This window comes from Octodon degus, unplaced genomic scaffold (assembly GCF_000260255.1).
Source record: "Octodon degus isolate 3935 unplaced genomic scaffold, OctDeg1.0 scaffold00159, whole genome shotgun sequence".
NCBI lineage: Eukaryota > Metazoa > Chordata > Mammalia > Rodentia > Octodontidae > Octodon > Octodon degus.
This window is the reverse complement of record NW_004524735.1, coordinates 5,535,303-5,560,335: the sequence shown is the minus strand read 5'-3', so window position 1 is coordinate 5,560,335 and position 25,033 is coordinate 5,535,303. Positions and strand designations below refer to the sequence as shown.

At 49.6% G+C, this 25,033-nt stretch overlaps 1 protein-coding gene across 1 annotated transcript; it reads right to left on the bottom strand.

Moving 5' to 3' along the window:
- Positions 1-2,131: 2,131 nt before the first annotated feature.
- On the bottom strand, positions 2,132-5,957 carry Dbx1 (developing brain homeobox 1). The gene is made up of 4 exons (XM_004642701.1): positions 5,573-5,957; positions 4,939-5,040; positions 2,846-3,048; positions 2,132-2,473 (listed from the first exon to the last, which is right to left on the bottom strand). The coding sequence occupies exons 1-4, from the start codon at positions 5,955-5,957 to the stop codon at positions 2,132-2,134; spliced, it is 1,032 nt and encodes a 343-aa protein (XP_004642758.1).
- Between the last annotated feature and the right edge of the window lie 19,076 nt (positions 5,958-25,033).

The window sequence follows — 25,033 nt, the reverse complement described above, 5'->3', positions numbered from 1 at the left end:
GGGTGGCCAGGAGGGGTGACCTGACTGAAGGGAGGGTCACTTTCACCTCTGAATCCCAGGCACTGGCAAGGGAAGCACAAAACAGCCTGCTTCCCTGAAGCCAAGAGTTTCCTGTCTGCCAAGAAGGCGTGACCTTGTGCTGCATGCTCTTCGTAGGTTAGAAAAATGGGTAAATTTCTTGAGATATATCACTATGAAAATAAGGAGAAAAAATATTCCTCCAGCTCCTCAGGGTCATGCATTAACCTCAAGGAAAGCAGTGTCAGGAACAAGCCTGGTAGGTGACTTAGCACAGAGGAGACTCATAGTGGAAAGAGGAATTACTGAGGTAGAAAACACTCACCTCTCCACCTCAGTTCATGCTATCTAAACTCAAGCTTGACTGTTTTTGGTTGCTCTAGGCTGCAGGTTAGGATCCCAAAGAAACATGAGTTTGAGTGGCTGATATGGCGAAGACCAGTCTCTCAAAGATCAGAACCAACAGCCTCTCCAGGATGCTAACCTGAGCTCTCTGCTCCTGAGGTTGCATGCCACATAAATGGTTCAAGTCTGTAAAAAGCTTTCATTTCACATACAGAGTGTGTATCTGGGCTCCCGTTCTGTGATGTGACCGCACAGAGCATCCTGATAAAACCTGGCCATATACAAAAGGTGAAGGACCACTCCACCAGTGTCAGAGCTCTCTGGGAACTAGGACATGTCCCTTGGAAGGGACACAGAAAACACCTACACACTCTGGCCACGCCCCTGACCTGCACTGATTTCTTTTCAGCCCACTTATCAGTCTTAAAGAGAAGATACTTGCAAACCACACTTTGTGGTTCCATGTTATGGATGATATTTTTCTTGTCGCATAGCAAATATGGTTATTTTATAATCCAGAGATGCAGAAAAGGCACTGACTGGGCTGAGGGCCAGGGATGTCTGCTTCGAGCATGGCCACCCATCCGCTGAACGAGCTTCCCTCTCTTGGGCCTCAGTTTACCTTTTGTAAAGCCCAGCACTTGGGCAGCACAAGTTAATTAGCTCTTTTTGTCCCTCACATTCTGTGAATGAATGGCCACTGTGTTTACCCGACGTTCTATTTGGTATGTGTTTATTTATTACATATATACATATATAAAAATCTGTACATGGTAAAAATACAAAATATCTTTTATAAGTTATGCAATTAAAGGGCTACTTTTTTCAAAGTTTAAAGACCATTGCAAAAGAGAGAAATCTAGCCAATCTTTTATATTCATTCCCAATAACCTTGGTATAAAATATCCGTACAAGACATATGTACAAAATAGTATACAGTTCCTAAAAGCTGTGCAAAGACAGCAGTGTTGTTAAAAAAAAATCAAAGAGGCTCATGAGCCTATCTCTGTCCACATCGTACCCACTGCTGGCTTTGAGCTCTGGGACGCCTCCTCCATCCAAGGCAGAGTGCTTGGTGCACATATTATGCCTGCAGAAATTAAAAAGAAAAACTTTGAAACACAGCAGCCAAGCATGGAGACACAGTGCTCCTGAGGCTGAGGCAGGAGGATTAGCAGGAGACTGGGCCAGCCTGGGATACATAGTGAGTTCAAGACCAGCCTGGAGTACATAGTGAGACCCTGTCTCAAAAAAATAAAATAAAGTAAAATATTAAACAGAAGTAGAGAACTCTTCCTCCTAAATACAGAACTCACTGGTTGCTCCCAGACAGCATATGGAAAGAAAAGACTGCATATTTGCATTTCTCTTAGACGAAAAGGCACAGGCTTAATTCTGTTTTGCCATTCTTACGCTTTCAAGGGAACTGCAGTGGGAAGGACCCTGGCCGCCTGTCACAGGGAGGAGAAAGGACCTATGAGGTCGGGGTGCTTGGAGTGAGTTGTGCTTGGTGCTTTGATGCCCAATTCGGTATCCTCCTCCCTAGGATTTTTATAGCTGTCCTGGATCGCCAGTGCCAGCAATGTCCCCTACCCGCATGGTTTCCAGTAGCCTTGGAGGAGCTGATGCAGTCCTCGGGTAGAGTTAAGGCTGGGCCAAGCCCTCCGATGCCGTGGGCAGCGCTGTGGACAGTGTAGCTGGGGTCCTGGTGGGGACACGATCCCGGTCCCCCACCTCCCACTGCGTCAGGTCGGGCGCAGAGGGGCTTCTAGGACACGGTGATCTCCTCCTCCTCTTCCTCAGCCTCCTCATCCTCACCCTCCTCCTCCGAGTCAGAGAAGTCCGAGGGTTTGCTGGGGCTGCCCGAGCGCGCTGGCGAGGGCCGCCGGGAGTTGGGGGACACGCGGAAAGCCAGGCGTGGCCGGGGGCTACCCGGGCAAGCGTCGGGGTCGTCGTCGTCCGCAGGGCCCTTCTGGCCCACGTCGCTGAGGTCTGGGTGCGGGTTGAGTTTGGTGGGCAGCGTCTGTTCGCGGCAGCCCCCACTGGATAGTAGTTCGCGTTCCTTGGAGTTTCGCCACTTCATGCGTCGGTTCTGGAACCAGATTTTTACCTGGAGCGTGCAGAGCGGAAGAGAGACGCACGCGAAGCCAGTGAGCGTGGGTGCGTCAGGGCACTGCAGAGGGCGCCGCCCCTTGTTCCCTCTGAACCCAAGGAGTGATTTTTTATTTTATTTTATATATTTTGCGGAATTAGGGATTGAACTCAGGCCCTTGCGCTTGCCAGAGAAGCGCTTATTCCACTGAGCCATCTCCCTAGCCCCTCAAAGTGATTGCTGCTGCGCTGCCCCATTTCCCCTTGACTGGCCGCTTCCTGCCCCTGTGCTCAGACACCCAGCCCAAGTGAGCAAGCGACCCGCTCTTGGCCTCAGATTCCTCCTCTGCGTAATGGGCCCACGCGGTTTCAGAGGTGCCCCCACCCTCACCTGCGAGTCCTTCAGGCCCAGCCTGGCCGCCAGCTTCTTTCGATCCGGCTTGCTGATGTACTTCTGCTTCTGGAACATTCTCTCCAGCGCCTTGCGCTGCACGTCGGAGAACACGGCGCGTCGCAGCATCCCACGGCGCGGCTTCCCACGGGCGGCCAGGGGCCACGAGAATGTGCCTGGGATAGGCACGACGCCAGAGGAAGCTGCGGGCGGCAGGAGGAGGTGGAGGGCGGTCTGGCCCCTTGGCCGGCCGCAGCTCCCAGGGCCTCTGCGCTGGCTCCCTCTCGTGCCTTCATCTCCTTAGCCCCCCTCTTCTCCCCCTAGAGAGGCGGCCACAAACCTGCAACCGGCAACTGTGAAAGGGCGCTTTCCGCCCAAATAACTTTGCCTTTCAACCGTGCAAACCCGGATTAGAGAAAACCATGAAACCGGCCCCCAACAACCGCCTGTTGCGTTTCTCCATTCAGGGGGTCTCAGAGAAACTAACCTGTGTGGACCCCCTTAAAATAGCAACAGAAAAAAAGCGAGTGTAAAAATAAAATAGCGGAGGCCACTCTCCTCGACCCTACTCCAAACTTGTATCACCTTGGGGGCTTTTGCATTGTTTAAATGCAAAGGGGGTACGTTGCTGATTTGAGAGAGAGAAAAAGGAAAATCCGCTTTGCATTCTTTTTTTAAAGAAAAATCTAATCGGTATTCATCTTTTTAATATTAATCTTTCCTCCCCTCCCCCACAAGACGTAAAGAATTCCGCCCGAATACATGAAAAGTGGCAGCTAATTAGCACTCTGCCCGCTTCCCAGTGAGTATTGGCATGGTAAAAAGGGGGAGAGTTTTGCTTTAAGGGAGAGAAAAAGAAAAAACAAAAAGAAACAGAGACTCTAATGAAGCGTGAATGGTAATTGTGTAGTAATGAACTAACAGAAAAAGACTGCGGACAAGCAGCGAAAGCCATATATTACTGGGACAAAAGAGATTTACACTTTCAAACTAAACACAACTGCAGGCCAAGACCATCGGGAGAATACCGATGGCAAGGACTCCTCTTCCTCCAGTCGCTCTCATTAAATGGACATGAAAAGCTATTTATAAAGTTCAGGTTGTTTTTGTTAGTGCATGGGGAGGGGGGGGGGAGAAAAGCAGCAAATTCCATGATCAGCAGGAGCAAGGGCGTGGGGAGGAGGCTGGAGAGTTCTCTCTCCCCCTTTATAAAATCAGCGGTGCCCCTTCTTGGGCGGATATCTAGAGGGACGGGGGTCTGCCCATCCCCCTCTGGCTGCGCCGGGCCTCGCCTCTCTTTCTAGGGGCCCTCCCTTTTCCTTCGTTGTTTGGATCAGCTGCATAGTTTCTGACCAGTGACTTTCAGGATGGAAGCTCCCGCAGACGGTTTAAGGTGTTTCTCCTTACAACTAGGACCCGCTACACAACTCTCTCCAGCTTTTTCTTATTTTGCAAGCCCAAAACCTCTTTAAAAAGATATGGCCAGAGGTGTGTGTCTGCTATTGGGGGGGGAGGGAGGCGTTATGAGAAGGGGTCGGAAAATCAGGCTGGGAAATAGAAAGTGGGAGTTAGAGAAGGAACTAGCCCCCCTCCCCCGCGACCCCTGGCATCCCACACAAGCGGGGCACCCCATGTGGTCTTGTGAAAAGCCCAAGCCCTGAAAGAGTTTTAAAGGGAAATTAGCCCCGGCTGGTAGGTGTCTCCCGGCGGCGTGGAGGGGCGAGAGTCGGTCTGTGTGTGGCTGCTCCGAGGAGCTGACCAATTGGTCATGGTGCTGAAGCCTTTGTGGGGAATCGTGGCCGAGCGCACCGACTCTGTGGGAAAACGGCGGCGTGAAGGGATGCCAACAGCTCCTTGCCGGGAGAGGAACCGCCTCAAATTGGGACCATGACAATTCTTGCTAATTTGTAGAGCAGGGAATTGGTGCAAAGTGTCAAACAGTCAATGCTTGTGCTAAATAGGGCATCAAATTGGCGCGACGGATTCGTGAATGTTGTACGCCTCGCAACCTCTGAACCAGAGCGTAACCCCGAGGGGTGGACGGAGAAATACTGCGCGGGGCAGGGAGCGGAGCGGGGCGGGCACAGACCTACCTGGGAAATAGGAGGATCTGATGAAAGGTTGGAAGGAGCCTTCAAAGTATGGAAAAGCGAACGTCTTGGGAGGGGGGCTCTGAAGTAAGGCGGGGGGCGTTTCTGGGGGGGGAGACAGAGTTTGATTACTTTGATTACGTACTTGGGCAGCGCTCTGCACATCGAATACGTGAGCAGATGGGCGCTTCTGCTGGTTCCAAAGCATCTTTTCCAAATGCACTGACAGCAAACCGAATCTTCCTAACGCTGTCTGGTCTGCGGAAATGTTCTTCCCCGCAAAGTCCTCTGCGCCGCCTCCCTCACCCCTGATCTCCAACCTGGCCACTTAGAGGCCAGATAGGACCGGGCTGGGACGACAGAAATTGGCAGAGCCACCGCACTAGCGAATTCAATAAATGTATGGTCCTGGGTGGAGGGACCAGGAGGGGGAGAGCAGAAGCGCAGGTGCGGAGGGCTCAGGTTCAGGCCGAGGGCGGGGCACCCCACAGCTCTTCCTCCCGCATCTGCCCTGCCGTGGCGGCTCGGGATTCCCGCGCGCATCTGGGCCCTGCTGTGCGCGCGGGTATTTGCTCCTCAAAGGAAACTGAGTGCGGAAAGCAACTAAGGGGGCCTTCTGCGCTCTGCCTTCACTTACCTGTTCTGGGCGTTGAGGAGAGAATGGCGTTCACCCCAAACTTCAGAAAAGTGGGCTCACTGGCAGGGGAGAGGGCAGTCTGCGGAGAGCTGCCGCGCCGGCTGCCTGTGCCTGGGGTACCGGGGGAACCCAGGTCACCTAGGTCTGAGGACCCAGAGTCGGCGGCGGCTGCGGGGGCCCCCTGCCTAGGAGGTGACAGGCTGGCAGCCGGCACGCTGCGGGGCAGGTAGGCCGGGGGCCGGCTGATGCGGATCAGATCCTCCACTAGGAAGCTAGAGTGGCCAGCAAATGCGGACTGCAGGGACTGGGGCAGCGTCAAGGTGGGCGTGGGCCGCAGGAGGCTCGGATACCCGGCGGGGGGCGCGAGGAGCCCGGGGAACATCATGGCAGGAGCGGGCGGGCGAAGGAAGCCTTCTTTCAGCCGACGAGGGTGGACGCCTCTCTTCCAGTCCCTCCCGCTCCCGCGGTGCCCTTCTCTCGGGCTCAGCAAACGTCTCCAAGTTGCGATCCCTCTAGGGCGTCCGCGCGTCCTCAGAGATCCTCCGGACGAGGTGATGGTTTTATAGTGGCCTGCCCGCTCCAGCGCTTTGAAAAGTGACAGCTCTGACAATGAAGTTCAACAAAGTTCTCCACTCGAGCTTCATTCGCTGGAGGCTCCGGGCACTCTGATTGGTGCAGAGGTGCAATTTATGATTGGATTAGTCTTCATAAGCATGGCCCGCACAATGGGCCGCCAACAAAGGCCCTCGCGCGTCAATTCTGCATATCGACCGCCTCTTTGCAATACAGTGCGCCCCCAAAGCTCTTCTCGGGGTTTTTTGTTCCGAAGCAACACCCAGGCTAATTAAATGCCTATTTAGAAGTTTCAAATGACATCTTGCCCCATAGAAAAGGAATTATTTAAAGGACGCACTAAATTTATTTGCAGCTCCCCCGCTGAGCCTGGAAAATCAATCAATAAATATTCATAGAAATACATCTCCAGGCTATCAATAAAATAGTTCTCCCCTTGCATGCGGGAGGGGCGTGTGTGTGGAAAATTTCAAGTCCTTGATCATGAAAATATGCTCCCCCTCTGGTGTGTAGCTGGGTCAGACCGCTGAAGCCTCAAGCAGATGTGAGGGCTGGGCTCAATCAGAGTGGGAGGTTCCAGTCTCAGGCCCAGAGAGGTTTGGAAAGGATGCTGGGGGCAGTCGGATGTGCTGCCAAGAGCCGAGCTCTGGCTTTGGATGTCTCACTGGAGGAGCCTGGTCGATCGCCAGAGTTGGTGGGAACCTACAAACTGCAGGCACCTTGGCCAACTGTTCCCAGCATGGGTTTTTGCTAGTATTCCCTTCAGGGACACATGGGAGGAGCAGGGGGCACTCCAAGAGGCGAACACAGGCAGGGGACACAGCTGTAACAGCACCCCAAGTTTTGGCCACTCTCCAGGAGCCATAGGTGAGACACACGACCCTTCCCACGGTGGGGTACACAGCGTGGCCAAGCTTTTGCAGCTTTTAACTGCAGCATAGGAATAAAGGGGGGGGGGAGGACAAGATTCCCAAGAATGTGGGTGCAGCCAGGGAAAGCCTCTCCTAAAGCTGACACACCTCAAGCGGGAATGCTCCTGGAGACAATCCCTTCGCTGTTCTCCGGGCTGGGGCTGAGGGTCCTCTGCTCCCCGAGATAACAGATGTGTTAAATGTCCCATTCATTTCGATCATGGCTGAACCTCCCCCAAGAGAAGTGTGCAGCCCCGCCAGGCCGCCCTGATCCTATTAACCATGAACTAACTGTCACCTTCAGCTGGTTTTCCTTTTTGCTTTTTAACACAAAGCTTTCTCAAAAATCTTATTAACCAGCTTTATTTCTCTCGATGGTTTTGTCCAGGGCGTTTTGTGTTCCTGATCTCCATGTCGCTGCTTTAACCATTCAATAAAAGTGCATCTGTGATTTATATCACATTAAACCAGAAACGGAGCACGCTGAAGCTCTCCCTTGATTCAAATTAAAAAGTTATTTGGGACCGGGCTCTGGAGACAAATTAATGGTGGGAGATTACGCAAGCGAGGAGTTTCCAAGCCCAAGTCTGTTTGTGGAGTCCTGGCGGGCAGGCAGGGCAGGAGGGGAAAGCCAATTAGGAAGGGAACGCTGTGGTTTGAGTAAGCGGCCTTTTAAATAGGGAGACTGCGTTGCCAGAGTTAATTGGAGGCCCTGGAAACGGAAGAGGAAGGTCTGCCGCAGCTCTTCAAAAGTTTCTCTTCCCCAAGTTTGGCAATAAAATAGGTGAGAAAGTTTAAACCAGCCCTACGTTCCATTGCCAAAGAAAAGCTCGGCTCTCAGCCTCAATCCTGCGGCCTTTACGCTTTCTGGGTCTCTCCCCCACCCAAGCCCCCAACGCTGTCTGGAGGCCCGGGGCTGTGAGAGCGGAAGGTGACCGTGGCCCTCTTCGGCCTGGGCTCTGTGATCTTTGGGAACGCTGGCGACGTTTGTGGCCACAAAGTCCTTGGGGTTTGCGGGGGCGGGGCCTTCGCAGCACCCTCCTCTCTGGCCCCTTCCCTGCCGGGCTTTGCTGTGCGCAGTTTTACAGTTATTACCCCTGTGGCTGACAGTTCCCTGCGCCTGCCACACGCACCTGTCCTTTGGGTTCTCCCTGGACTAACTGCTGCAAACTTCTCTGCTTTTAAAACGCAGCTCTGACAGACTTGGAAGGTGGGTCACCCCTGGCTGCGATCCACGTGGGCTCTGCTTCCTGCTGTCGGCTCCTCAGCCTGCTGAAGAATTCCTCAGGCCCGGAAAGGAAAAGTGGGCGTGCGGGAGGGAGAGTAGGGCTGGGCGCCCGTGGAAAGGCAAAAATAAGCCCTAAGGAGCCGGGCGTGATGGCGCACGCCTGTAATCCCAGTACTTGGGAAGCTGAGGCAGGAGCATCGTTGAGAGTTCAAGGCCAGCCTGGGCTCCAGGTCAGCCTGAGCTCCAGGTCAGCCTGATTGCATCTTGTCTCAAAAAGACAAAAAACACTTTCCCCACCAGCCTCAGTGGCCTTGCTAAAACCTGTGACTAAAGCCACTTGACCTGAGCCTGCGGGGTCCCTGTGTCCTGCCAGTCACAGCCACGTCGTTATCTTCCCGGCTCTTTAAGAGGAATCACTCGAGTTCTGGGCTTTATATTTCTCTTTCCCAGGAACAGGATACAAGAGGGAGCAAAGAGAACCCGAAGCCCCGGCCTGGAGCCCAGGTCCTTGTCCATGCAGCAGGAGACCTGGGCGCAAGGACCTGGCCGTCTTTAGCGTTCGGCTTCCCAGGGCTTCTGGGTGATCCGGAATAAACTCTTGCTTTGCAGACATGACTTTGGGGTTCACTTGAGGCCGTAGGAAGGACTCAAAACCTGGCCAGCGGGTTCCTTTTCCCCAGGCAGTGGAGAGAGGGCTCTTTGCTACAGCTACTGCGGTGACCAACCCACCAGCGCCCGGCGGGGACGGGGGCTGCCAAACTGGGCCAAGGAAGAAATAAAGCAGTGTGAGACAAGAACTTCCAGCCCTCAATGAAGATGGCAAGGGACCGCTTCTGGGTGGTTGAGAGACTGAGGCCACTGTGGAGCTCCATCAGACGCCAGGCTCGCGTGGCACAGGTGGGCTTAGCGCACAGGAGAAGGCAAAAGGCACGGCTGCTCCGGACGGACCAGGGTGGGGAGCGCAGAGGCCGAGCTGACTGGCGAAGTGGAGGAGGAGGAGGAGGAGGAGGAGGAGGAGGAGGGCGTAAGGCATTGGCTGAAAGAGCTTTCCTATCGCCCCAGCCTCTCTATTAAGACAACTCTAAGGAGTTCACCTTTAGAATAGGCCACGAGGAGCTACCGGCTGCCCCAGCCCTTTCTAGCTGTTTCCCCTCACCCCCCATCCCTTTCACACTCACTCCCCTCTTTTTCCTTGAAAATCCTTCTATTGTGCCAATCAAGCAGATGGTTTGCAGGAAATATAGCTTGGCCTCGCTGACCGAAACTAATTTTAACTAGCTTTCCAAGCCTGAAACGTTTGTTTTGCTCTTACAAAATAGCCCCCAAAACAGCTGGCAAGGGTGAATTAAACCCATTAAAGACACATTTATAAGAAATTATATTCACATAGATTGCCCGAACCCCCTTGTGCAGACCAGGAGAGGAGATGAGCCCATTTAAATGAAAATGTCCCCTCTTTAACGTAGCCTGAAAGTCTCAAGACATTTTACTAAATAGATTAACTTGACTATTGTCTTGCATCACATTTATCAGCTTCATTAAGTGAATAGCTGAACAAATATATTACGCATGCATGAAAAGCTCTTTTTCCAGGGGCCTCATTGTATCCTGAGGCCTGACAGGTGGTTAACTGTGTGTTGTGTTTTTTTTGTGTGGGTTTTTTGTGGTTTTTTTTTCTCTTCTTCTTCTTCTTCTTCTTCTTCTTCTTCTTCTTCTTCTTCTTCTTCTTCTTCTTCTTCTTCTTCTTCTTCTTCTTCTTTTTTCTCCAAAGAAAGGCGCAGGGCCTGAGTGGCCCAGTGCAGTGCAGCGCTGGCTTGGTGGGCCATCCACGCTGCCCACAGAAATGGCACCCTGAATGCTGGGTGCACATGCAAAGGAATCAACATGAAATCTTGGTGAGCAGGGACTTGGGTGGTTTTCCTCTCCAGTGTCTGCTCTTGTCTGGAGGATAGTTCTATATTGCTTCTCCTCCAAGCCGAGATGCCCTCCCTCTCCCTCCTTGGCCATTTTGCTTTTCTTTGCCTCAGTAGCTCTTTGCAGACTGCACAATTAGTTATTTCAACTCACATTGGGCTGTTGGAAGAACTAGGGATTTCCCTAGAGATCCCTGGAAGGGCCCTTTGAGATCTGTCCCTCTAAGGTTTAAGTACCCTCACACCTTTACAAGTCACTGCAGACCCAGGCCCACCCAGAACCTCTGGCTGGGGGCGACCTCTGGAAGGGCAGCATTTCTAGATCTTAGGAGCATACCCATGGTGGCAGGAAGAAGGACTGTGGCACAGGGCAGAGAGGCTGGCTCCAGAAGGACTGCATGGATTGGCTTCTGTTCCTTGGCCTCATGATCCACTTGTGGTCAAAAGCAAAAGCCCAAGGTGACCAGCCCCATGGATCCAAGTGTACCTGTCCACGGCAGCTTTCCAGCCCTGTCCTGCATGGAGGCGTGGCAGGATGCTAGATAAAAAGAGGAGGGGACCTTCTCTGGCTTCTGGCTCCTCCCCTTACTCTGGGCCTTGACTTTTAGCTGCTTTCATACCCACCGCAGCTCTCTGGCTCTTTCTTTTCCTCTCTCATCTCTCCCTTGCCCCCATCTCAGCCTCAGCTGGAGCTATTGATCTCCTGTCCCAGCCTCATCCTGGCCTAAGAGGGCTGGACAAAAGTGAAGTTCACTGCTGGGTGCTGGGTGAGGTGTACACGCATTCTTTGGCCTTGAAAGGGCTGCTGTTTGGTCAGGGGAAAGAGGAGAAAACCAAGAACATCCAACCTGTTCAGCTTCTCTTTGTGACTTTCCAGGACTCAGACATGGGAACCAGAGGCAGCTTAGGGAGGCTGGGTTTGTGTTCAGGTCCAGGAGGCCTGGACCAGGTGGAGGTGTTGTATTTGGGGTGACAGACCCTGGAGAAGTGAATGTTCTCTTCCCTTACCCCCAACAGAGGACTTTTGGAAGGCCAGTCTGCTTTCAGTGAGTGCATGTGAGGGACTGGCTTCAAGGTTTACAGCAGTGTTTGGAGCAAACTTCAGACACTCGGTCCTCATGTTCAACCTCAGTCTTCCCAACATTTATTTTTTTTAAAAAAATATTTATTTATTTATTTAATTTGTGTGTGTGTATGTGTGTGTGTGGCCAGCTCAGCCCACCAGGGGGCGGGGCTGGCTGGCATGTGGTGCTGGGGGATTGAACCGCTGTCCCTGTGTTTTGCTTAGCTTAGCTTGTTTTAAGTAGGTGCTTTAGACCACTGAGCCATCTCACCAGCCCTTTCCCAACATTTAAAAGGCCATGAAAGAAAAGATGTTTACATCATCTTCTTTTATTTTTAGTATTATTTTTTAATGTTAAAAGGGGGAAAACCAGAAACAATTTAAAAAATAAAGGCAAGAGACATTATTTACAACACCAGGACCAGTAAATTGGAGAAGTTGTGGGGAGATCCTCTAACCATCCGAAGTTTTTGAGTTCAACTGGCCTCTGTTTAAAACTTAGTTGCCAGGGGCCGGGAGATGGCTCAGTAGAATAAGTGCTTGCCTGGCAAGTGCAAGGACCTGAGTTCAATCCTCGGTTCCGCAAAAAAAACAAACAAAGAAAAAAAAAAAAACACAGTTGTTCTCTTAGAAGCAGAGAGTTAAGTGAGACCCTGCACGAAATACATATATAAAAAAAGCAGAGAGTTGTTCTTCTAGTCCAGATAGTCATGCATGAGAGGCCAGGAGGTAAACCTTCTCCTCCAATAGTGGCAAGCCTTGTGCCACAGCGGGCAGGCAGAATCCTCTCTGCTGGCACAAGCCAAGTCGCCCAGCAGCCGAGCATCGGATAGCAGGTGTTTTTTCTAAACTGAAGCCTCACTACTCAGGTTTGGTTGAAGTGTTGGCACTTAGCAACAGCTAAGTGGGCGCGGGTTTGTTGTTTGGACACTACTCGGTGTCTACAAATTTCACCATCAGCTTTTCTCGTCTTTTCTTATGCAGCAAAACTTAGCTCTAGAAACTGTTTTTATTTTAAAAAATAGAATAAAACAGGGGAGTCTTGATTTTGCCCACAGAGGGGCCTAGCGGAGAGGAGTGTGTGAACCCCGAGCCCATGTATGAGAAGAAAGTAGTTCCAAAGGTGTGACACTCGAAGTTGCTGGAGGGTTCTTTGCCTGAGGCCGGGGGAGCTTACAGGTTAATGCAGGTCGTGGAAAGGGAAGCAGCCTTAGACTCAGATCTGCAGTTCTGTGCAGCCAGTGGCAGGAAGGAAGGGGAAGGCCTAAGAGAACATGACATTCCTCTCACACATCAGTGAGATGCATCTCTTTGAAGACTCGATGCCAGCCTCCATGTGCAGAAGGAAAAACTCTTCCTTCAACTCCCGTCCTGCTGAGTTAGGCTCACTGCTCAGTTTTGGGGACGCTGCTAGTTATTTATTTTCTGTTTGCCCGCCCGAATCACAGTCCTTCCCCTGGAGAAGCCAGTGCTGAGCTGAGGAGCCTGGCTGGCTGGATTCTTCCAGTTGGTTTCAGCCAGTAGGGGGCACTGACACCAACTCCAGAAAGAAGCGTTAGGCTCTTCCGGCCCCTTCTTGCCTGTGTCTTTGGCAGGCTGTGCAACCACTCTTAGCAGGATTCCAGCACTGAGTCCTGTCAACCTCCTGTCCATTTACCCTAGCAATTCAGTAGAATATGCTGGCTCCGCTGTCCCTGTTTCTTCCCTCCCTGCTTGCCATGCCTCTGTAAGAAGGCCCTTCCACCAGCCCTTACATCTGCTCCTAGAATCCTGACGTGGACAGAGGTCTGCTCTCCATTATTTTCTCTGTATAGCTTCAGTATCCCCATCTCTCTAGGGTCTTTCAAATTATACTCATTTTCCAAAGGATCCTTCCCTGCCCTTATGTCCCTTTAGCCATCTCTTCTTTCAGACCTCCTCTAACATCTGTGACACTTGGGATGTGACTATGGACAGAGGCCCGTGGCCCACTCTACATCACAAAGGTCCGTACACCCAGGATTGTGGACATCTCAACTGGATGTCCAAGATCTATCCCCTGCCCCCATGTAGCCGTCCCAGCCATGCCTCATGTTTGAGGATGGGTTCCCCAGAGCTATGGTCCATCCTTGTCAAAAGAGATCTGAGAAGAGACCTGTACAGTCTTTGAAGAAAGGCCATGAATTCCAGGGTCTAAAACTCTAGATGAGTGTGTCTGCTTAGCCACTCAGAAAGGAGCAGGGCTGGAGGGAACCTCTCTGGAGTTCAGGGCTCAGCAAGATCCTTGTTTGATCTAAGGACTGTATTTTTTACAGCTACGCTTTTTTTTGAAAGTCACACCTACACTTGCTTGCCAAAGGAAGGGCTCTAACTAACCCTTAGGCTGTAGATACTAAACAGGTTGCAGAAGGATAAGTCAATAGACAGGGAACAGAAGGCCAATGGAGTGCAGAGGCTTCGAGACAGAGACAAAGATCAAAAGTGAAAAAGTCAAGTATGCTGTCTAATTCAGGAGCCACTGCCCACTGTTTAAATCAGGTGAAAATCAAATCAGATTAAAATGTAGTTCCTTAGCCACACTGGCCACTATTCTAATCCCCACCAGGGACACGCGACCTGTGGCTACTGTGTGAGATGACTTGGCGTTCCCATTATCGCAGCTCTTCCGGGCAGCACTGGAGAGGGCTGCTGAGCGTGAGAGAGCGAGGCCAGGGAGCAGAGACTGTTGGCACAAGGAGACAGAAGCCAACAGAGGATGACTGCCACAGACAAGTGACTGAAAGGTGGCCAAGAGAAAGGAAGCAAGTAGTGAGTTCCATATTAGCAGAAGGAACCAAGGAGGGCAGGAGGGCGGGAGGCATACTTCCAGGAACTAGAGAGGCTTTGAGCTCAACACCAGATGTTAGCGTCCCACCTTCTCCTGCACATATCTATGGGGTCCTCCATGTGCTGGCAGCAGCAGGTGCTACTTCCGGCACTGGGAACACTGGAATAACCAGATAGGCGGCTTGGGCCACCCTGGGCCTTGCCTTTCCACTTGGAATGAGGGGGATGGGCCTGCTGACCCGTGGACCTCCCGGCCCCACCATGTTCCAACCAGCACAGCCTCCTCTCTCTAAGGGGCCAGGCTCCTCCTGAGCAGGGTATTTTTAGGACAGCCTGCACTACATTGCAAGACCCTATCTCAGTAACACAATACAAAGCAGAGCATGCTTTGTATTGATAGTTACTATCTACCCTTGGGTTCAGTTTGCTAGAATTCCATTACTTAGTTTTTTCCATGTGCTTCGTCTAAAATAAGTACAATATTTCTTCTACAAGATTGTGAAAACTGTATACATATTCTCTAGCACACTAGCTGACCTACAGATAGATATACAAAAGCAGTGATTTTCTCTTTGAGGAATTAAATGTCCTTATTCTATTTCAAATTTCTTTTTCCATGTTAGTGAGGGACATTTCAAGCATGACAACAATATCAGTGCTAATGATAGTTTTATTGACCAATTTTTTTTTTCTTTTTTCTTTTTTTTTTATGGTACCAGGGATCGAAATCATGAGCTTGCACTTGCCAGGCAGGCGCTTATACCACTGAGCTATCTCCCTCGACCAATGTTTATATGCTTGCTATTGTATGATTACCCATTAATTATAAGTAATCTTCAAATAGGCAGTATGATGCAGATACAATTGTTATCCCCGTTTATCTAAAGGAGAGGACACAGAAACTTAGAAAAATTTAATAATATAACTGTAGTAGTTTTGTATTATGTTAAAATCCTTGGGCTGAATTTAATTCCTTAGAATTCGCTCTCTACCTGATTCTGGCTAGAGAAGACCTCAACAAAGACTGAGGGTGACTGTGTACCAGGTAAGAATGAGCCACTGTACAGCCGGTAGGCTGACTTGCTTCTCTGTGAGGCAGTGGCTGACCGGCACATGCCCCCTCTCCCCATTGGGCCAGCTAAGGACTCCCCACTTTCCTCTTGCTAGAATGAAAGACCTGACACTCAGCATAAACAAGAGCAGTCTATTTGACCTGCAGCTTCCGGTGGGTTCAGCCCATGGTCTGCTGGCTCCAAGAAATGGCATGGTGGGAAGGCATGGCAGAGCTCAGCTGCCTGCCTCATGGAGCCAGGAAGCAGGGGGAGGAAGGAGGAGCCAGGAACAGGAGTAGACTCTTCCGGGTCGTGTTCACAGTGAGCCCCTCTGTAGGAGTCCCCTCCTGGTCCTCATCTCAGTCCAAGAAGTTATATTTGTAATCCCAAAAATATATTATTGGAATTCCACCCAGTTAATTCCAATCTTATACTCCCAGTGCAACCCAATGGTGAAAATAAACACTAAAGCATATTTATAATTATGGGAAGCCAAGGGGCCCTAAGTCCATCCATGAAGATGGCTTTCCAGAACAAAGAGGCCGACCCAGGGCTGCACCTGGGTTTTATTCAGTCATGAAGGAGGAGTGGCTTGAGGATGAATGACTGAGAATTGTGGGAAGTAGGTGAGTACTGTGAGCTGAGCTAGGTAGGTAGCCTGAATTTACCTCTGTCACATACAGATAGAAGGATATGTAGAAAAGGTAATTTGCATCATACTATTGAGAGAGTATCTAATGTTTTGGAGTCCAGTGCTTCCGCTATCATGTGTAATCTTTCAAGGAAGTCATAACCTCTATCACCAGGTTCAGTCCCAGCTGACAGTGTGGAGTGCTGGCTCTTCATTTTGGCTCAACCTGGCTCATATTAAAGAGCAGCAGGTGGAGGTTATCAGGGAAACACACATGCTGTCTTCAAAAACTACCACCAACACCTCAGCTAGATGAATATACATTGCTTAAGGCCAATTGAAAGGATAAAGAGAAGTCCTAGTCAATTCTGTACATTCAATACAAGGAAATAGGGTCAGGCTCAGCCAAAATGGGGAGGATCACTCTTCTTTCAAGGAGAGCTGCTCAGGTGGTCCTCCACACACCTCTGGCCAGGCCCCAGCTCCTCTGTAACACTCAAAAAGAAGTTAAACATGTGAGACATACAGTATCAAAGGCTAAAACATCCCCATTCCAAAAGAAGAGAAATAGGCAGATTAAAAAGTAGTCAAACAAAAGCAAGCTGGAAACCCAGCGTGGCAAATACTAAATTCTGTAGTGCCACATCCAGGGCAAGTTGTGGAGAGATGCGCGTGGAAGAGCATGCATCGCCCGTCAGCATATGTGCATCTAACACACTCACTCTCTGTCCTTGCCAGTGTAGCTCCCGAGGCCTCTCTTGTGCACTGAATCTCTTCACTTCCTGCAGCTTTCCTTGACTGCTGTCGCACATCCCTGGCACCTCCAACTTTCTGTGTACCTTTGGCTTCACTGTGACAGTGTTACACATTGCCCTCTCTGGGGAACACTGGCTTCCCAGAGCTTCTTTTAAAATGTGGGTGGAAGCCTCATGACAGCATAACTCCTGCATCCTTCATACCTGAAACTCCAGCACTGTGTGGATGGCACTAGGATCAATTGGGGCAGTATCCAGGACCCTCGGACCATGGCCGCAGTGGCCTTTGGTGCCTGGATCGCTGAGCACAGGGAGATGAATCCCAGGGAACCAGTTCCTGGGATGTCTTCTTGAGCAGGTATCCCAGGGACTCCTTTCACAAATGAAAGTTTATTGCTTTTCACGCTTGAGTCTGTAAAAGTTAGGCCTATTTCTGAGATGCCTGCCAGTCTTCATTTTTATTGTCCTGGAACAAAGAACTTGGTTTCTTTCTAATGCTAATCTTTTCCCAATCATAGTATTCTTTCTGCTAATTTTGCAGGCACTTTCTCTTTCAAGACGAGGTCTCATTATGTCATTTAGGCTGACCTTGAATCGCCCTATGTGGCTTAGGTTAGGCCTGAATTCACAGTGATCCTCCTGCCTCAGCCTCCCAAATACTGGCATTATAGGTATGTGACATTATGCCCAGCTGGGCAGACACTTCTTTTCCAGAAAAACTGGAAGTATTATATATCTTTTGGGGAGCTGCCCCTTAGCTCAGTTCTTTAAGTGGCTGCTTCAACAAAGCAGTCAGGCTCAGGTTGCTGTGGTTTGATCCCCACAACTCAAGCCAGCCAAACCTGCCCTGAAGGCATTCGGAGAAAAAAAAATCCTTATATATATTTTGGCCCTGTCTTTTGGTCTGATGTTCACTGCACATTTGACTAAAAACAGCCAGTTGTACCCATGACACAACCTGAACTTTGGGCTGCCTTCAAATTTACTCCATCAGATTAATTAAACTATTGCCTTTAATCCCAGTCTTCTGCAAAATCTCAGGACTTGGGAAAAATGTAGACAAATGTTCTGCCAAAGTATAACACACACAGCCTCTGGTCCAAATGGTAACGGAGCCTTGTTTCCATCTAAACCTCTTGAGCCAGGATTATATTGCCCACATTCCTGTGAGCATTCTGATCTTCTGAATTCCTGCCAGAATTCACCCATCAAGCTATGCTTACAGCATTCTAGGGCTTCTCTGGCCTCATCTCCAAACCTTTCCAAACTCCTCCAAAGGTTTCTAAACTACATGGGCGGGTACAGTTACAACAAAACTCCTGCTACCAATTTCTAAGTGAAAGATTTAGTTTCACTTTTGATTTCAGGTGAGAGAAACAGCAAGGTGCAAGGATACAGAAGCTGCTCACTTTGTGGCAGCCAGAAAAGGGGCTGGGGAGAGAGGGGTGAAGAAGGAGGAAAGGGGGAGGGGGGCAGGGGGATGGGAGAGAGGAGGGGAGGGGTGGGACAGGAGGAAGGGAGGAAGGAGCAAAGGGAGGAGACAGGAGAGGAGAGAGGAGAAGGGATAAGGAAGGGAAGGGAGGAGAGGAGGGGAGAGAGAAGGGCAAGGAAAGGGAGGGGAGGAGGAGGGAGGAGAGAAGAGAGGAACAGAGAGGAGTGGGAGGAGAGGAGGACAGGAAAAGAGAGGGGAGGGGAGAGGAGAAGAAAGGAGAGGAGAGGAGAAGCTGGGAGGAGAGAAGGAGAGAGAAGGGAAGAAGAGAGGAGAGGAGCAGAGAGGAGAGGGGAGAGGCAGGGAGAGAAGGGGAGGGGGAGGAGTGGGGAGGAGAGGGTGAGAGAGGAGGGAAGCAGAGGGGAGGTGGGAGAAGAGGAGAGGAGAGCTGGACACAGGAACACAGCCTCCTAGGTCACACCTCAAGACCTGCCCCTTCTGAGCAGGCCCGTCTCCTAATAGCACCTTCCGCTACTGAGTGCATCTGGACGAACCCCCTGCTTAGTCCAGTGCCTGCACAGTCAGCCACCTCCCAAGTGCTCAGGACTTCCAAGAGACATTTCATATTTAAACCATAACACAGGATAGTACAGTAGGAATTTCCATCCATTATTTAAAATGCTCCTCAAAATACCATTATTAGACAGTGAGGTGGATACTAATATTATCACCATTTACCTAAAGGAGAAGATACAAAAACCCTGGAGAAATGTAGCAATAGTGCTGTGGAGACTTTGCACTGTATTGCTTTGGCTGGCTTAACTGCACTCCTAGGAAATCTCCCTGCCTGGCTCTGATCAGGGCGGGCTCTGAAAAAGTCTCTCAGAGGCCACTCTCTGAATGGTACTTGTGCAAGGTACTTCCAGCACAGGGACTGTCTCCTGTTGGTTCTGCCTCCCGGATAGAGATGATGCCCGGAGACACACAGGTATAAATGCCTGTCCTCAGGCTTGAAACTCAGTCTGACGTCAGAGCCCTTGGCCTTACCCATTATTGTGTACTAGCCCAGAACCACCCAGGAAGGAAGTCTTGGGGTTTGGGGCAGGCTAAGACTAATCTATGGTTTCCCTTATACAGCTGTTAGGTTTTTAGGAAGCAATCTTTTTAAGAGTGTGGGAGGCCTCAATCTTTTGCTGTGACAGAGGGAGGTAAATATGAATCAGTTCTGTATTGGTTCTAGTTGAAAGAACATACATCGTAAGCACTAGTAGACATCCATTGCTTCTGATGGCAAGCAGCAAAAGACCCAAGCAAAGGCGGAATAAACTAATTAGAAGCGCTTATTTCACCAAATAAGAGTGACAGAAAGAACACAGGTCCAGAGCTTAACTCAGGGGCTCACTGATAACGTGGAAGACTCAGGTTCTTCCTAGCTTTCTTGTCTGCATCCTTAGTATTTGACTTGTTCCTTGGTCCCGGCTCCTAGAGGCTGTCCCAGATCCAGACAGCTCTTACAGATGCCAGCATCGTCCTCAGCAGCAGCAGCAGCAGCAGCAGCAGCAGCAGCAGCAGCAGCAGCAGCAGCAGCAGCAGCAGCAGCAGCAAGCATTTTTCCTTGGGCTTTTCTAGTGGTCTAACCCTAAATTGCTACTCTTGTTTCATTGGCCAGAATAGTTGCCAACAGGCAAGTTGGTCACTGATTGGAGGTCAAGAGCCACCCCCCTGGGCCTAGGGAAGGGGCTGCCTTCATGGAAACACATGGGTGACAGACTCCCAGTCACAGAAGATCCTTGCTTCCAAGGAAAAGGGTGGGGGTGCTTGGAAAGGCAGCTAGCCACATCCATGTCTAGGAAATGCCAGCGTTTCCCGGCTTCCATGGGGGTCCAGTGGGGCCATCGGACTTCGCTAGCTAGTGTAAGGGCACCACTCCCAGGCCTGGAAACAAATTCTCCAGAGCACAAGCCTTTCTCTTTTCTTCCTCCATGGGGATGAGAAGGCCACATGCTGCCATGGCAGGAGCACAAATGGACATGAACCTGGATACCTAAGTCATGGGAAGAGAGCCGTCACCTGCGTCATGCTGTGACAAGGGCAAGAAAGAAGCTTTTGTAGTTTTGGTGCCATCAGAGAACTCATCTCACCTTGGCTAATGCATGCACTCAGACCGTCTACTGTGTGCTGAGTGCATGGGTTGCTGACTATGAGCTGAGTGCCTGCTGCCAAGGTGGCTTCCCAGACACGCATCTCTGTGACTCCTCCCTGTGAAGTCCCTTTCCTGGAGCCATCATTAAGCACTTCCAGTGACAGGAGCCTCACCTGTTCCTAGCCCCCATCTGTACCAGGCAGCAAGGATGCTGAGTTGGCTCCAATCTGGGAGCTGAACCTCATTGCCTGGTGGTCGCTGTCCAACATGCTGTGCAGAGAAGCACACTAAGGCCGACTTCAGGTTGGAGAGCAAGGGCTCTGCTCTTCATTAGCAATGCCTTCCACCGTGCCAGAGGCAGGAATGGCAGATCTGTGCCCCCACGTGGCATGTCCGAGCTGGGCATCAGAAACAGTAAGGAGAGGGCAGCACGCTTCTAGGAAGCAAGTTTGCCCTGAAAGAACAGGACTCAGAAGATGGAATATCGGGATGACAATGCAATAGTTACAGCAGTAACAATGGCTTCCATTTAATGAGAACTGTGCTCATATTTTATGTATTTCATTCTATTGTCTCCTTATAACAGATCCATTTTATAGACAAATAAACTGAGGCTAAGGAAATAATTTGTGAAAGCCCGTCTGGCAAGGGCCGGCCGGCTAGCTCAGTGGACTAAAGCACCTGCTTAGGCAGGTGCAGGGAGCGGGGTTTAATCCCTGTCATGTCGTGCTGGCCATGCTCCCAGGGGTGTGCTAAGATGCAACTAAGACTAAGCGTGATGGTGTGTGCCTGTAATCCCAGTACTTGGGAGGCTGAAAACAGGAGGAACACTATGAGTCCAATCTGTGTAGTGAGACCCTGTAGACCTTGTATTACATACATTAAAATAATAATAATAATAATAATAATAATAAAGTTTTTTTTTTTTAAAAAGCCCATCTAGCTAATTTAGTGGCAGACCCAGATTGGGAGCAGGGTGATCTGACCCAGCGCCATTGTTCCTACCTAGCAGCTTGAGTTGACGGTAGGATTAGAGAAAAGACTGGTGTAGTCTTTTTTTTTTTAATTGATTTTATTGAGAAACAAATAGCAATGAGACAGTTTCAAAACTGATTAGTAGGACAGTTTCAATAATTAGTACATTGCATATTGTCTTCGTAGTAGTTATTCATAGTACAAGATGCAGACATCATATCCTGTCCAAACACTGTTAGTACAAATCTTTCTTCTCATTGCATTGAGAAAGTAGCTATATATCTATCCTAACTGTTTTATATATACAGATACAAAATGGTACTTCATTTATATCCCCTTTTTTAGTTTAGTTTTGTCAGAGATGGGTACACCATGACCAGGTAGGATTCATCCCAGGGATGCAAGGATGGTTTAATATATGCAAATCTATAAATGTAATACACTATTTCAATAGATCCAAATCCAAAAACCACATGATCATCTCAATTGATTCAGAAAAGGCTTTTCACAAAGTCCAGGGGCCAGGGAGATGGCTCAGTGGAATAAGCACTTCCCTGGCAAGCACAGGGGCCTGAGTTCAATCCCTGGTTCTGAAAAAAAAAAAAAAAAAAAAAACAACTGATAAAAGCCATCTATGAGAACCCAACAGCTAACATAGTTCTAAATGGGGAAAAACTGAAATCTTTTACTCAGATCTGGCACCAGACAAGGATGTCCACTATAGTCTTTTCTGAAGAGTTTTAAACTTCAGTTTCTGTGTGGGAGAGGAGCCACATACAATGTGTGCCACATTAGAGGATGTTTAGTAGCGTCACTGGCTTTCACACTAACCAACAGAAGGACACTTCACTCAGCCTCTCATGACGATGTCTCTAGAAGCTGCCTGCTGTCCTCAAGGGAAGCCTGAAGTTCCCAAGTAGAGAACGCTGAGTTAAAGGAGAACAGGCCCCACGTGGGAGCAATTCTTGTTCGGAGCAGGCAGCTGACCTGGGAAGGCTGTGAGGAGCAAGATAGTCAAAACAAAGCATTAGTTCTGTGCAGAGAACCCAAAGAACAAGGGCCAGCCAGCCTTTGTCACTAGCTGAGGGCTGAAGCCATGAGGTGGGGATGGAGGCTGAGTCCTCTAGATTGGAGAGCTAAGTCTTGTAGGTGTTTTCTGTAAGGACAGGCCTGAGCAGGACTCCACTTGCAAGAGAAGATTCCTGCAGCCCCAAACTGTAGGCAAAGCAGGATGTGGAGTAGGAGGTTTGGGCCACAGGCATCGTTGTGAATGCTGTTGAGAGCCTGACCCTGCAGATGTAGTTAAGCATCAATCCTGAGTGAATGTTTGTTCATCAAATGGGAAAACGTGGGGTTGCATTTAGTTTTGAGTAAAAATGTGCGCAGCACTGGAGGTGTAGCTCAGCGGTAGAGCATGTGCTTGGCACATAAGGTCCTAGGTTCAAGCCCCAGCAGCAAAACAAGAGCAAGGGAAAGAGTTATAAAACAACATACCTGATTCACCTCGGAACCTGTACTTGGTTGACACAAAGCAGTAGATTTTAGACATTCAATCAACATGATTAGACTGAGAAGAAAAGGAAGGCTTTAGTGAAACATTTAGTAAAAATTAAGAGCCAAAATCTAATGTGTTGCTCACTACCGTGTGTGCTTTCAAAGAAAGTCTGCTTTATATAGAAGCAGATGTCCCTGGGGGCAACAGAAAATAAACTGTTTTGAAAAAGTATGAAAGGTCTTGGGAAAAATCCACAGTTTTCATTGCAGGCAGCTGAGTGAATAAATGTTTCATTTTTAGTACTTATTTTTGTTCTATTTAAAAAAAAATCTTTTTCACTGAACTTTTAAAAGTTTTTCATGGAGCCATAGAATGGTCATCTTTTGGGCTGCAGGGGGCATTTCAGCCCTTGTGCCCAACATGCGTGGAATGGCCAGGGTGACCGGTAAGCACCCATCATCTCTTTCGGTTGGGAATGCTTGAAAGCCTCCTCGTATCTAAGGAGTGGACAGTTTCCTGCTGTATTTGATTTAGTTACAATCTATTTCAAAGAGTTCCTCGAATTCAGAACCAGCGAGGGATTGTGATGGAAGAGAGGGCTCCCGCCTTCATCAAGGGAAACCTCGGCCTGCTGGCAGGGCCACGCCCCTTCCTTTTAGACAGTCGGAAAGAAGGCACCAAGATATTTACAGTAATCTGTTACAGAGCCCGACGACATATGCCCAGCCCCAGCTTGTGTTCATGTGTAACTTCTGAACCTAATCTTTAAAAAAAAAAAGGAGAGAGAGAAGAGAAAAAAACCCCAAGTCCTACTGTTATTTGGGATTGCTTTTTTAAAAATAAAGCTTGCATTGTACCCCCCCTAACCGTCTCCATGTTCTGCACAGAGCAGTCCACAAATGTGTGTGTGTGTGTGTGTGTGTGTGTGTGTGTGTTTGCAGCCATCATTTGAATCATTTTGCTCTAAGTTACTTGCAATCAATGGCATAAAGCACTGAGTGTCATTGCTGTTCCCGCTTTTCTGTTAATCTAATTACTGAGGTAGGGACTTCAGAAAGGAGCTGCCCACATAGCCAAGCTTCCCCCCACCTGGCGGATTGTTTAGCCAAGCTTTTAAAACGCACAGTTTTAAAAGGGGGTGGGGTTCAGGAGGGAAAGAAACATTTTTTTTTTTCTTTTCAAGATTTCTATGCAGAGCAATGGAAAGAATTTAGTGGTTGTCAACATGAGTTTAGGACAAAGGTATGCTTTAAAAAGTAGGTTCATTTTGACTGGGCTTCAGGTCATGCGAACCAGGGAAACCTGCGCTGCTATTTGTTTTGTGTGTTTTTAAAAGAGTTCCGAAGACGCGAGGGAGGGAGGGAGGGAGGTGAGGCAGAGCGCGTCCCAAGGGCGTGCTGCGCGCTGGAGGGTGCGTACCCAGCGATGTTATTTCCAGGGGCCCGTGGTCCCTGTGTGAAAGGGCAGCTTAGAATAAGCAACCCTAGCCAGGCAGGAGTTTGAACTGGTTTTTAGTGCAGGATTCCTACAAACAAAATGAAATACCTTGTGGAATAGAGCACATTGAGCACGGATGATGGGTTAAGAGTGGGGGTGCGAGGTGGCAGCGGGGGTACGAGGTGGCAGCGGGGGTACTTGTTTATCCAGGAGGAGTTGTCCGTTGTTCCTGCAGCCCCTGAAAGGAAAGACGCCAGAATCTGATGGCTGGGGCAGCAGTGATGGGCGGTAACGGGGTAATCGGATTGAAAGCGAGCCATGGTATTTATGTCAGTTCACATTTCGTCAAAGGAATAATATGAGGGGCTACCTAGCTGCAGCTTTGGCCCGGGGTTCAGCTCGCGAGCGTCCAGGCCTCATTGGCTTCAAATATAAATTAATTCTCACAAGAGCATTGCCTGATTAATCTATTTGCATAATAGTAGAAAAACTGCAGAGTGGTTACTTTTTTTTCCCCTCCCTGCAGGGATTTGGAAAAGAAAAGGTTTAAATTCATTTGAAAGAAGAGTGTGTGAGAAGTCAGAGGTGCAAAAGCCCCCTCTGTGAGCTCCCAGGACTGTTTTCTGGGCGGGGGATCCTGTGCACGCCGAAGGTTAACTCTTCCGGGGAAGCAATCACCTCTCTCCGAGGTGTGAGGGGTCTTGGGTCTTGGATTGTTGGTAGCATCTGGCTCGGGCAGAGCAGGGCTTGAGCCCAAGAAAACACCCCGTAGTTCAGGTTTCTATTGAAGGACTGCGTGGATTCAGAGACATAGGTTCAGTTCTGGCGATCTTACGGCCACTGAGCATTACTGAAAGAAATTTCAGATCTGTCCCTCATTGGAAAAGAAGTGAAGTGACTGTGTTTCTAAAGCTCATGCCATGCATGCCTTGATCCTGTGTCCTCATCCAGTAGGTACCAGCAAGGCTCTGGTTCTGCACCTGTGTGATTCTGGGTAAACCAACAGAATCTAAGTCATACTACTTCATTTTATTGCCCGGCTCAGCCTGCC

What these genes read in the sequence shown, in the direction of transcription:
- Dbx1 (XM_004642701.1), bottom strand. Translation starts at nt 5,957, where the DNA reads ATGATGTTCCCCGGGCTCCTCGCGCCCCCCGCCGGGTATCCGAGCCTC. An exon ending in CAGATCCTCCTATTTCCCAG is followed by an intron (nt 3,049 to 4,938) that starts GTAGGTCTGTGC and finishes TGCCGCCCGCAG; the next exon opens with CTTCCTCTGGCGTCGTGCCT. An exon ending in TGGGCCTGAAGGACTCGCAG is followed by an intron (nt 2,474 to 2,845) that starts GTGAGGGTGGGG and finishes TGCACGCTCCAG; the next exon opens with GTAAAAATCTGGTTCCAGAA.